At 44.3% G+C, this 12801-nt stretch overlaps 1 protein-coding gene across 3 annotated transcripts in view; it reads right to left on the reverse strand.

Annotated features, from left to right (window-relative positions):
• LOC121312970 (neurobeachin-like protein 2) overlaps positions 1-12801 on the reverse strand; it is a 124027-nt gene that overhangs the window by 27702 nt on the left and 83524 nt on the right. For all 3 annotated transcript variants that reach the window (XM_041245012.1, XM_041245010.1, XM_041245011.1), the window contains 9 exons: positions 10477-10648; positions 9034-9167; positions 4934-5093; positions 4502-4604; positions 3502-3655; positions 2888-3046; positions 1415-1574; positions 901-989; positions 35-733 (listed from right to left, as the gene is read on the reverse strand). In XM_041245012.1, coding sequence (XP_041100946.1) covers positions 35-733; positions 901-989; positions 1415-1574; positions 2888-3046; positions 3502-3655; positions 4502-4604; positions 4934-5093; positions 9034-9167; positions 10477-10648 — 1830 coding nt within the window. The remainder of the gene's footprint in view (positions 1-34; positions 734-900; positions 990-1414; positions 1575-2887; positions 3047-3501; positions 3656-4501; positions 4605-4933; positions 5094-9033; positions 9168-10476; positions 10649-12801) is intronic.

Genomic DNA, 12801 nt, shown 5'->3' on the forward strand with positions numbered 1-12801 from the left:
TCAGACGCAAACACAGAGCGGCTCAGTTCAGTACCTGGGGGTTGCTGGTGTTGGAGGTGTTGTCCCCAGGCTGGGGTTCCTGGAAGCTGCTTTCATCCAGCACGTTGGACAGACTGGAGCTCTTGCGTACCCTCATGCCAGGGAAGGGTTTGAAGGCCTCCAGGGGGGAGGGGGTGTCAGCCTGGCTGACTGGGGTGTGGTTGCCGCTCTCTGCAGTGGCCAGCGAGCCTGTGCTGGCCAGCTCCAGGCCCAGCTCAAATGGGGAGGACCCAAAGGGAGAGAACGGGAAGTACAGCAACTCCTCCTCCTGGGCCCCAGGGATGTCAATGGTGTTGGAGGAGGAGTGGCTGGTCACGTCCTGGAAGTCGAAGGAGTTCCCGCAGGACTTTATCTTCATCCTCTGGGGGCAACTTCTGTTGCCTGGGGACAGAGAGAGGGCCGAGAAGCCCTCAGAGACATCCACGTCGGGGGACTCATAGCCGAAGGGCAGGAAGACGTCGGGCAGCTCTCCCCCCGTTCCAATTCCCTTTGCCTCTGCCTCCCGAGGGTTCTCCAGCATGGAAGAGTCCTGTCGCCGCAGGTCCAGTGTGTCGCTGTTTATGGAGCTGGAGAAGCTGGATGCCCGAGACTTGTACGACTCCTTCACATACAGCATGGTCAGAGTGTCCTGCCAGCCAGCCTGCCGTGCCAGCTGACGCACACTGTCCAGGTTTGAGTAGATGAGGTGGAAAAGCTGCGGGAAAAAAACAACAAAAACAAGAGGAACAAGACCAGGGGTTGGTAGCTATTTGAGGAGTGAAGTGTGAAAATATTTTGGGATACAAATGTAGGCGTAGAAGGATAAGGCACATAGTGGAAATGAACCTGAAATGCCGAAGCAGGAAGACGTGTTAAACTTACCTTGCGACAGACATCCAGCCTGACAGTGAGGTCCGCTCTGTGAGACAGGTACACCACAGCGATCAGATCCCGGTAGTTGGGGTTCACATCTAGGGTGAATGGGTGTAGAGAACAGGTTAATAAGACCAGCACAGGGATTTAAATTCTCAAATGAAACCATGCAGTCATCCCAGCTCAGGCGGAACCAATGCTGGAGAAGTGTTACATAAACTACATGAGATGGAGTAAAGGGGTTCCAGGGCAGGTTTTGTCTGTGCATCAAAAAGAAGAGCAGTAACTCAAAAAAAACCCCAAAAAACAGTCTATATGTTTATCCTGCCTTCAGGAGTCGGGGATTGTCATGACTAACAGGTTTTATTGAGTAACAGATTTATGAGCAGGTACAAACAAATCCTGGAGCAAGACAGACATTCTTACAATATGCAGGCATGTTCCAACACAAATCTTAGAGAGAGGCTTCAAGCAAACAATCTCCAGATAAGTTCAACTACAACATGGTAAGAATAGGGGTCACCTGCGACGAGGACCTGCTCTGAGAGACAGCGAATGAGAGACATGGAGACTGGGACCTCGTTCAGGTAGCTGATCAGGCCCTGGTAGCCAATGTCCTTCAGCTTCACACGGTGCTTACTCCTCTCGGGAACCTTATCAAACTTCAAGATCTTATACAGTATCTGGAGAGAGAAGGGGGGAGAGAAGAAGGGTAGGGAGGAGAAGGTGGGGGAAGAGAAGGGGATGCTTACTTGTAAAGGCCAGGGTTATGTTTTTGAAGTGAATCAAAGGGCCTCTGAGTTTGTACGGCCCATTACAAATGTAATGGGGATACATTATTACAAGGTAGCTCAATACATGGCACAATTTCCAAGTCCACACTGTATGTGGGTTATTCTCTGTACAGGGATACCAAAAAAAGTCTGCCCAGTGTAACACTCATAACATATTTTCTCTGGAAAATGGCATTATCTTTAAAGCAAAGAAGTAAAAAATAGAAAATATAAAAAATAGAAAATAATTATATAAGGGGGGCTTCCAAGTGGCGCATCCAGTAAAAGCACTCCGCATGGAGTGCAGGATGTGCCCCATAGCCTGGAGGTCACCAGTTTGAGTCCAGGCTATTTCACTGCCGGTCGTGGACAGGAGTTTCCAGGGGGCGGCACACAATTGGCCAAGTGGGGAGGGCTTAGGTCGGTCAGGGTGTCCTCAGCTCACCGCACACCAGCAACCCCTGTAGACTAGGCGGGTGCCTGCAGGCCTGTCTACAAGCGGCCCAGAGCTGCGTGGTCCTCCGACGCTGTAGCTGTGGTAGTTGCATGGCGGAGCTGCAGTGTGAAAAGGCGGCTGGTGGCATAGGTTTCGGAAGACACGATTGTTTGTCTTCGTCTCTCCAGAGTCAGCGGAGGGCTTGCAGCGGTGAGCATGGCTTATGAATTGGGCATTTTCAAATTTGGGAAAAAATGGGCTAAAATACAACTGACAATTCCAAATTTATCAAATAAATGAATCAATACAAAAAAAATAAAAATAAAATAATAATAACAATTTTAGAAAAAAATTGTTTAAACCAGTATATTTTAAATTGTGAAATAGGGTGTTTTTCAAATCTATGTTCCATGGTCTGATGTACCAATAACTGGAACACTTTTTTTCATGGTATGTTATTTGTGTGTTACTTGTATTCACTCTCAGAAAATGACCCACACACGGTGCTCCTTGCTCCTCCTTATGATTAGGTAACTCACTCATTTGGTTAATTCAGTTATTACGCTGTCCCCGATTAGCACCAATATTGAACTACCTGAACGAAGGTAACAATAGGTAATCCAAGATCAGTTCTAATTGGAATACATGAAACCAGCTGTATATTTTACTGTACAAGGCTTCTTCACTAGTTCACCGTTTTCAATATTTCATGGTAAAAGTCAGATATATATGGAGAATATTTCCTCTGACGTGCCCATCACTTTCTCCCCTCTCCCTGCACCCTCACCTTGAAGACCCTCTCCCTCAGCTCGTCGCTGTATTTCTTCTGCAGGAGGAGTGAGTATAGCACCTCAATGTGGCCCGGGTCGAAGAGCAGTCCGAAGAGCTGCTCCCGCGTGGGGCCTCCACGCAGCAGACCGTGGATCACCTCCAGAACTCCGCACACCTGGGGCAACGAAGGGCAAAAGCAGGGGCTTCAGGACCCTGACAACCTCTGACCAGGGGTCCAAAAACTTGTTTGTTTGGGAGGGAGGGGGGGACCTCTTTTTTTAAAAAAACTATTTGAATAGGGACCCCCAAAATTGAAAACTGAGGAAAAGGCAAATCGCAAGCAAGAAAGATCTACTGTACAGAAGCGAAGTGATGTTTATATTCTCTGTATGTATGAAAAGGTCAGCCTCTCACCACCCCCGACCCCAGTGAACCGGTGCTCTAGTCTCCCAATCTCTCCCAGCCCCAACAACTATTTCTCCTGTTCTCCAACTCTTTTCCAGTTTACCCTAGCCAGTTCCTGCCCTCTTCTCTAATCCCAATCTATTTGCAGTCTTTCCATTCCTCTAATCCCCTAACACCCACAATCCCATGACCCCCCGCTCTCTCACTCCCAGAGGCCCTGGATACCTGCTGCTCGTCCTGGACAGCGGCTGCATACGACAGTATGCTCTGCAACTCCTCTGGAGCCACAGCCCGCGACAGGAATTCTCGGATCAACTGGAAGAGAGAAGTCTGCACCGTCCGCACACCATCCGCTGGGACCGCACCATCCTTCTCACCCCTGAACCACAAACACATGGAGATGCAAACATAGGAACACACGTCCACTTTATACCTGTTCAGAACCTGCCTGTAACTTTTCATTAGAACATCATTGTTTAGGTTGCTCCTTTTCAAAAGACCCCCCCCCCCCCCCCCCCCCCCCCCCACTCACAAAATCCTTTTATGAAAACCTGTTTATTTTTAAGTCAACTCATGTTCTTTATTGAAACACCATGAAACGGGTAGCAGGGGCTTTGCTACTGCACTTCATGCAATCATTTTCAACTTTCCAAGCTATGGAAAATCACAGCAAACGAAATGGCTGGCAATCAAACGTGACACCTTCTATTGTTTGACTTTGGGACCAGTGTCTCTGCTGCACTCAATCACAATGTGTCATCAACTCAACTTTTCATACTGTTCCAATGATAGATCCAAGTCAAATACCCACTCTAAATGGTGAGTGATTTATTGCAGTATTTTGTGAGCCACTGAAAAATAAACATTAAAAAGGAGCAAGGTTAGTTATAACTATATAAACAGGATGCTTCTCGCAAATAACCCCAGAGAAAAACAGCACCTAAATCACTTACACTTAGTCAAACAAATAAAGGACATTTCTGTTACAGCTTTATGAATCTTGAAACATCCATTCTTTGCATTTGACAAAGTGTTTATGATTTAGTAGTATCACAGGACTCTCACAATAACCTCCTAGCAATTACAATTCTTTCTGCTGATGTGCACGCAGACAACATGCTGCTCCTACTACGACTACTGCTGAAAATAACAACAACAACAACAACAACACATGTGGCAATGCTAATACAGTTCTGTATCAACCCCACCCTCTCTCCACCCTCACCCATAGTGCGTCCTGATGGAGTCCAGGATGTACTGCACTCCGTATTTCTTGCGGATCCTCTGCTTGTTGTCTTTGATGATGGAGGATACATACTGAATGTGTCCTGCAGAAGAGAGCAGCAAATCCACATATTGCACATTAAAACACACTGTCATTGTGCTGCTCTGGCTGGACAACCATCCAGGGAAATGCCAGCAAAGCATGCAATCCTGTGCCATTCCTCTTTTTTTTTTTTTACTCAATACTCCGTTCTTTCTCTTTCCCAGACCATCACTACCCTCCACCCCCTACTTCCCTCTCTTCCCTCTGTCTGCTGCTGCTTGGTGGTCACTCCTCCTCCCCCCCTCTCCTGGGCATCACACCCATCTCCAACCCTAAAGCCCTCACTGTGATGGTAAACCCCACCCCACCCCCCACCCCACCCACACATACCTAGGCGGACAGCGAAGTCGCCACGGCTCCAGATGCGGAAGTCAAAGAGCAGGTGTTGGTAGAGGTAGTGCAGCAGGACGTTGTTCCCCTCACTGCACATCTGCTCTATCAGGAACTGGCATGCCATTAACACGTTCATGTCTATAAGCTGGCTTGGCACCTGGGAAAGGCAAAGAGAGAGAGAGCTCCACAGGTTACAATTACATTTTTAACACTTATTTAAAAGTTTTTTGAAAAAAACATTAAAAAAAAAAAAATTCTGTATTGTAATTTTAATTAAATAATGGAAAGCTGAACGAAAAAGAAAAAACAAGAAATATTTATCAACAAAAACTAAATTTTTCTCGTACAATCTCCAGAACTAAAACGCGACCAACAAATTCATAAAATAAAGTCAAATGCAGTTAACAAGTCTTTTTTCCTCTAAGCAAAAGTCACATGACCTCAATACGGCAGGCATCCAAAGTCATAGGACAAAGTGAAGGGCACCTTTAGATTTTGCCTGAGGAGTGTCCACTATGTGTAAAATACGAAGTAGGCATCTCAAAGGGTAAAACAGATATTTGAAGTTGAAACAGAGATGAGGGCATTCAGCACATAGGAGGAGATGCAAAGTCAGATGCCTTGAGGCAGAATGTGACACAACTTTCCCAGTCCATTCTCAAACCACAGTCCTGTAAAGTAGAATAAAACCTGTTGAGTAATGGAAAGTGCACAATGCAGAAGTGGAAAATGTGTGCAGTTCCCCCAGTCTCAGAATCCATCGCTCTGTGTGAGCCATTCCTCCCAGGGGAGTGCATTGTGTGCTTGTGCAAAAGATCCTGCAAGGGGATGGTGGCTTTCCCAGAGGATGCACCATGAGGTCAGCAGTGGCTATGTGCACTTGTCGACTGCAGCATCCCTGAAGCTGTGACTTTAGAACCGGCGTCAGGGAGGAGTGCCTCAGTGCAGACCTCCTTTGTGGTTAAGTACACCTGGAACACTAATTGGAAGTCCAGAAGTTCCTTTCCATATGTATGTACACTTGTGACATCACCCATTTACACTCAGATACTGGGTGCAATCCTAAAAGGAGATGACAAAGTAAACCCTAGCCAGTACTTTATGCTCAAGGGACAAGGACCCGGGGACAAAGCTGGAGACAGATATAAACTTCGAACAGAAGGAAGGAACCAATGTTTATATTTATTTATTTATGGTGACAGATGGAATGGGTTACCAAGCAACATGGTTGCTGCCTAACAACTGGGATCAATTAGCCACCAAGAACTAGGCAAACACTGATGGTCATATGGCTGTGACTTCTCTTAAATTCCTATTAAGACAATTAGTTTCCACAGGAGCAGCAATTCTCTGCAGTACACTGTTGACTATCTGAAGCCCAGCTGCTGGGATGAACTCATCGCACAGTCCTGTTTCGCACTGCTGCCCCAATCTCTTGCATACTCCTTAGTATGTAAAAAATGTGTCCCCTGAGCACATGGCCCTACCTATATAATTAGCAATATTAGATTTAAAAGCATGTGGGTTTCATTCTTTCCCTCCCTATGCATAACTCAGCTGAGGTATCCCACCCTGTCTCCACTGGGGATAGCCGTTCTTTCAGACTACCGGTCCTATTCATAAAGACCCTACAAAACAAACAATTATAAATCAACTGCTAAAATTTGCACTGAGTATGGCTAGGTATTCTTTTTTGAAGATTTCCTACAAAAACAGCCGTGTATTTATAAAACAGTCTGATTCCAGCTTACCTAGTTACATGGCAAGCTGATAATATCTCTTGACTTCAGCCTAAGAAGCAGGCACGGTAATTTAAGACGTTACCGTATCGAAAAACCCTAATGTAGCGTACTAAAGCAGGGTCGGCTGCTGAAAGGAAAACAGAGTTTATTTGAAACTGGCCATTTTAGGAACGGTGACAGCAGAATGCACATAAATACTTGAGACTATAATTAGGAAGTGTGCTCCTGGGGGGGACACGACAATAAAAATGAAATGTACAGGGGACTCCCGAGTGGTGCATCCGGTAAAGGCGCTCCACATGGAGCGCAAGATGCACCCTATAGCCTGGAGGTCGCCGGTTCGAGTCCAGGTTATTCCACTGCTGACCGTGGAAGAGACAGCGCACAAGAGACGGCGCACAATTGGCCGAGCGTTGCCCAGGTGGGGAGGACTTAGGTCAGCTAGGGTGTCCTCGGCTCACCGCACACCATCGACCCCTGTAGACTGGCCGGGTGCCTGCGGGCTTGCCTGTAAGCTGCCCAGAGCTGTGCTGTCCTCCGACACTGTAGCTCTGAGGTGGCTACATGGTGGACCAGCAGAGTGAAAAAAAAGCGGTTGGCTGACAGCACACATTTCGGAGGACAGCGTGTGTTCGTCTCATTTCCTATATTACAACTGTACACAAAGGTGCCATCACCAATTCCATACAAAACACTTGAAAAATGCAAGAGTAAATTGCAGTCAACAGAATGAGGCAACAAACAAGTGAGTACTTATATAAGTTACGATTTTAGTATCAATGTAGTGTCTTAACAAGTTGTTGTACTGTAAACAGTTGAATATGACAGCAACCAACTTGCTCCTGAAGTGGCACCCCAGCATTTTTTTTTTTTTGGCATATTGGCTCCTAAGGCAAAAAGTTAGTCTTGTCTAGGCTGCTGGTTGACAAAAAAAAATAAATAAAAACACCAAAAAACCTCCTCCGATCATTTTCTGAATAAATAGTTATTATTAAGTTAAACGGTGTATTACTTTATGTGGCCAACTTTACATATTTATCCTAAGCAAAATTACACAACATCCTACATTTTGGCCTTGACTTAAGTTTAGTGGCCTTGGTGCCCTCTTTGTATATATTGAACTGAAGGTCATTTTGGCCTTTTCCTTTTTGGTGCCAATTTAAAGCCCGGTATTCCCCCAGTGGTCTTTGGGTAGCCTCTATTAGCCATGTTTGATTTTGCTCTATGTGTCCCTTCATAGCTGTGTACCTACTGCATTATGTCATTCAACTACACCAAACTTTGTATAAAGACAGTCGAGCCCTTTGCAAACCTGCCAGACTTGTCTCTTTTTACTTACACAGCTTGACTGACAGGCTGTTTGCTTTGAAGAGAGTGGTGCTGAGTGTTGTTGCAGCTGTCACTCTCTCAAACACCCACATTCCCAGATCGCCAGCACACTTTCTTTTTTTTTTTTGGCCCAACAAAAACGTTTTATTTGCATTTTCGGTTTCAAAGGACAACAGAAAAAGACCTCAGACATGTAAGTAATTAATTTTGTAATTTTTGTAACTCATTTCAGCAAACAATTATGCTGTAATTGTAATAGTAATTATAAATATAATTGACTCCAGGTCTGCTGAGCACTGTGCTGGAAAGCAAGAGGAGCTCTCAATGGTTGTCTGGAGCCACGCCATTATCAGGACACAATGTTCCCTGGGGGATTGTTAGCGCAAGCAGGGCCCGTTCAGGATGCACCGCCCTGCACTGTGCAGCTTAAACACTTCCTGTAGATCGGCCTGGCCCGGTGGAGCTCTGGAACAGTCTGGACTCTCCTTTCCGCATTCTAATAAACAATCAGGCAAACATTCCTGTGGTGCCGCGGCCAGAACACAGGAGAGCGCCCCAGCAGTGCTAAACGGAGGACTGCGTGATGAGTTAATCCCACCATGTGCTGCAGAAGATTGCTGCTCCTTTGGCTACGAACTGTTCTACACCGAGTGATATACAGTACTTACAAATGCAAAATTCTACCTCTCCTTAGCTTTGGAAATGTCAAAATGTACAAAAATTATAGATCAGATTAAGTTTAAGTAGTTGCTTCATGGGACTTAACTTATTGTGCTGTAGAAAAGTCCCTCTCCAATGTTCCAAATGCAAACAAACCATGTGACCTACAGCACAGGAAGTTAGTAGGCACAAGGAAGTTGCAACTGATGTCAGGGGGTGTTTGCCAACACTTGTAACACTTTAAAACAAAATGGCCATAGATTCACAACGAATTCAAGGGGAACATTACAGCACTAATGGCTACTCAACTGGAATTCATTACCGAATTGTAGTCACTTCTGTAGAACTCATTCCAATGAGACTCACCTTCTGCAACAGCGCCCCCATGATGGCTGGCCCCTGACACTGCACCAGGCTCTCCTGATTGACAGGATGGTGTCGCAGGAAGTTCTTCACCATCAGCAGGAAGGCGGCCACGCTGTTCCGCTCCAGCCTGCCCTCTAGAGGGAAAAGCAAGAGGCGGCACACAATCATTTCAAGAACCAGCAACTGTAAATCAATCTGTTGCTCTTGAGAAATGTGCACTAAGATGTACCCCCTTCAGTGGCTGGTTAATTCAGTGTAAACAGTATTTCAGTAACTATATGGACACCTTACTATCTAATGTAATTTCATTTAAATTACACATATTGCTGTGTCACAGCATCCTGTTCCGTGTTATACTAAAATACTGTTGCAGGCTTCTCTTTTTTGATGTTTAGATTTTATCAGCGTTGTGTGCAGACTGTCTAGGACCTCAGAATAGCTGACAAGACAAAACGGAAAACAGTGGCATTATAAAATGCAATGCTTTCTGTTTATTCTTCTAGAGTTTCGCCTTATGTGCAATGTGTGTTCAATCACAAAGCAAACATTGTTGCTAACTATTTTAAGAACAGCATGAGCCCTGCACCATCAAAAGCACCGTCTTCTGAAACCCATTTTAAAAATGAACATTTTGAACACCGCAAACATTTAGTTTTATAGTCATGAATATCTGTTTATACCACAAGCGTAAGTATGTCTAGCATAGGATACTCGAGCGGGATAACGAGAGCGGGATAACATGAGGAGGCTCACATGCTTACCGGGACTGGTTTTGAACGTGTCTTTGTTTACATTCCAAACCTGTGGTGTATTGCTGAAATTCAGGATGGTGCTGTGTTCAAGATTTCTGATCACAAATTTCTATTATTGATTTGGACTCCGATTTCCTTGAGAACTAGTTTAGTCAAGAAAGGCCAGTTACCGATCTACCAGCGCCCAACTCATCTGAACAGCCATTAGCCCCTTCATTATCACTAGCAAACCAACAAACAGAGTGGCTGCAAATTGACAGACTGAGCTCAAGGTTTTATCTAAAGAAGGTTAAGAAGAGGCCATAAACAGGGTTCGAAATTAATCTGCGTCAATCCGGTAAAATAACCCCTGAATATAGCTATTTAATATAAATAATGTAAAAATTGTACTGCTACTTATTTTAAATATATAATTGTGGTATAAACATATCTGTCGTTACAACATAAACTCACCGCTCTCGATTTACTGGGGCAAATACAAATCGCATACTACGAACGCTCATTCATTATCCTATATATCTATATGTATGTTTATCTATATGTCTAATAAATCAGTCATAGACAATTGTGCCTGTGACGCCTGATTCATGGGGCATCCTGTACATATGTATATTTACATCTATAGCTTTGATGTCCTAACTGCCACGCAGGTTGTGGGGTAGTAGGGTGGAAGAGGTGAGGGGGTTCTGACCTGATGACTTGCCCAGCGGCAGCAGCATGCTGGGGGTGTTGCGGGAGGAGGTGAGCTCGGGTCCCACCAGGTCTGTGGTTTCTTGCAGGGTCTGAGAATCCTCCACCTTGCAGCCCACCTGTTCCAGCATGGGCAGTAGCACACCCATCCCTCCCACGCAGTTTATCACATCCTGAGATGAATGAGAAGAGACCGTTTAGACAACACACACAAGCCCGTTCAGACTAGAGCAACCACATCACAAAAGAGACAAGAGGGAAGACTAGAGAAGAGAGAGTATGAAGTGAACACACTGCAGACCACCCATTCCTAAAACACATCATAAGGAGACAAGAGACCATAAACTAGGGAGAAAGAGAAAATAGACTAGAGGGAAGAGATGAGAGTCCGTTTAGACAGGTCAACATACTGTGGAGCACCCACCCAGAAAACACATCTTTAGAGAGAACAGGGAAGACTAGAGAAGAGAAAATATAAAGTGAACATACTGTACAGCACCCACCCAGAAAACACATCATAAGAGACAAGAGAGAATTGTAACTGCCAATCATGAAAACAAAAAGGCCAGAAAAAAAAAAAGTGTTACATCTCTGTAACGTCTGTTGAATAACTGTATTATTACCAGGTTTCATCACAATCAAAGTGTTTTTCCAGATATATGCAAAAATGTAAACATGCCATACGGATGGACCAATGTAGGGAGAGACAAACACCCCCATGTACCGCCAGAATATAATACCAAGTTTCATCACTACTTGATAAGCAGTTTTCCCAGATAAATTAGTATGAAACTAGCAAGAAACAACTAAACGCACCATCCCTTCTTGCAAAGTTACTTGTTTTATACTGTCACCATATACATATAATATGTATATACACACATACACATACAAACACACACATACCACATGTGCCTTTACCTTTAACTATACAGTGCACTGCTGGCTAGTTTCTTCAATACGAATGCGACCTCATTCGAAAGCCTATCTGGAGGAGGATGCTTCACAAGCTGATACCTCTCAAGATTGTAGTGCAACATACAAACGTTATCAGATCACACTGCAAACCTTTCAACCAGTTAACCAATCACATAGAAATATAATCTCACATAGAAGTTCTAGTACTGCATCATTCTGGTTAGTTCATTTTCTCTGAATTTCGTTATTCAATGATATCATTATATGAGGTATCAGTCTGTCTCCAGAAATGTGATTTGATGTTTTAGGATGGTCTAGGTCACTTAGGATATACTATATAAATTGGATAACCGTTACAAAGTTTCAAGTCTGGCATCCAAACAAACATTGAGCAGACCCTCTGGAAAATCCCCAAGTGCTGCTTTCAATGCCTGACAGGTAAAGAGTCTAGCTCACAGCACGGAGCCGTAGTGTAGCCCAGGGCTCCACTTTCTCACTCGCATACACTGTGCTTGCTAGTCTGCTGTCAATCCCCAGCGCCAGGACTCAGCTGAGTTCAACTGGAGATTTTTTAGGAATCTTGTTTGAAGGATGGCTTACAAGCAAACACAAATCGCATCGCTTTGCTTTACACTGTCATACACTCTGCCATCTTCATCAGGGAACAGGACAACAGTAAGGCAAGATATCCGGATCTTTAGTAATAAAGAGAATTGTCTGGCTTTACAAAAAATTTTTTGACAAAACTGTCCACAGTATATTTCATTATTACAGGAGATGTCACGATGAAGTGTTATGTTATATATGACAAGACCCAAATAGATGGGAAAACAAATTAGGCATCTGCAAATGCAAAACATTTGAAAATGTCCACTGCCTGTCATTGCCGTGTTCAGGTGCATGCTCAGGTGAGTTCTTGTTGAGCTTTGAGCTCATGAGCCGACAGTGAACAGTAACCATTTCCAGAATGGGAAATTAGAGATTATAGTCAGATGCAGATCTCAAAATGCTTTTATCACACATGCACGAAGGGTGTACAGCACAGACTCATAGTGCTCTATTCATAAAGGGTTAACGGCTGTCTGAAGAGGAAAACAGGAGCACACGATCAGATTTAGTCCACAGCTGCTCAATTAGACCACTGCTATTCATAAAGGACAAGTGACATGTGTCGTTAAGCTCCAGTGACATTCCTTCTGGAAAGAAGATTTTAAACTAATTGAGATAAAGGTTAACAAAGACCTCATTAGTATAAAGTTTTCATCGGTTCTGAATGTCAACCTGCTAATCATAAACCTGAAAAACAGCAAAATGCTGTCGGCAACGAGGTGTTATTGAACGCTTGGAGCGGTTTAAACTACTGACAGCCTCAATTAAAAGTGTGATCACCGCTGCAAAAACAAGTAAT

Source organism: Polyodon spathula, chromosome 3 (assembly GCF_017654505.1).
Source record: "Polyodon spathula isolate WHYD16114869_AA chromosome 3, ASM1765450v1, whole genome shotgun sequence".
In the NCBI taxonomy this organism is placed as follows: Eukaryota; Metazoa; Chordata; class Actinopteri; order Acipenseriformes; family Polyodontidae; genus Polyodon; species Polyodon spathula.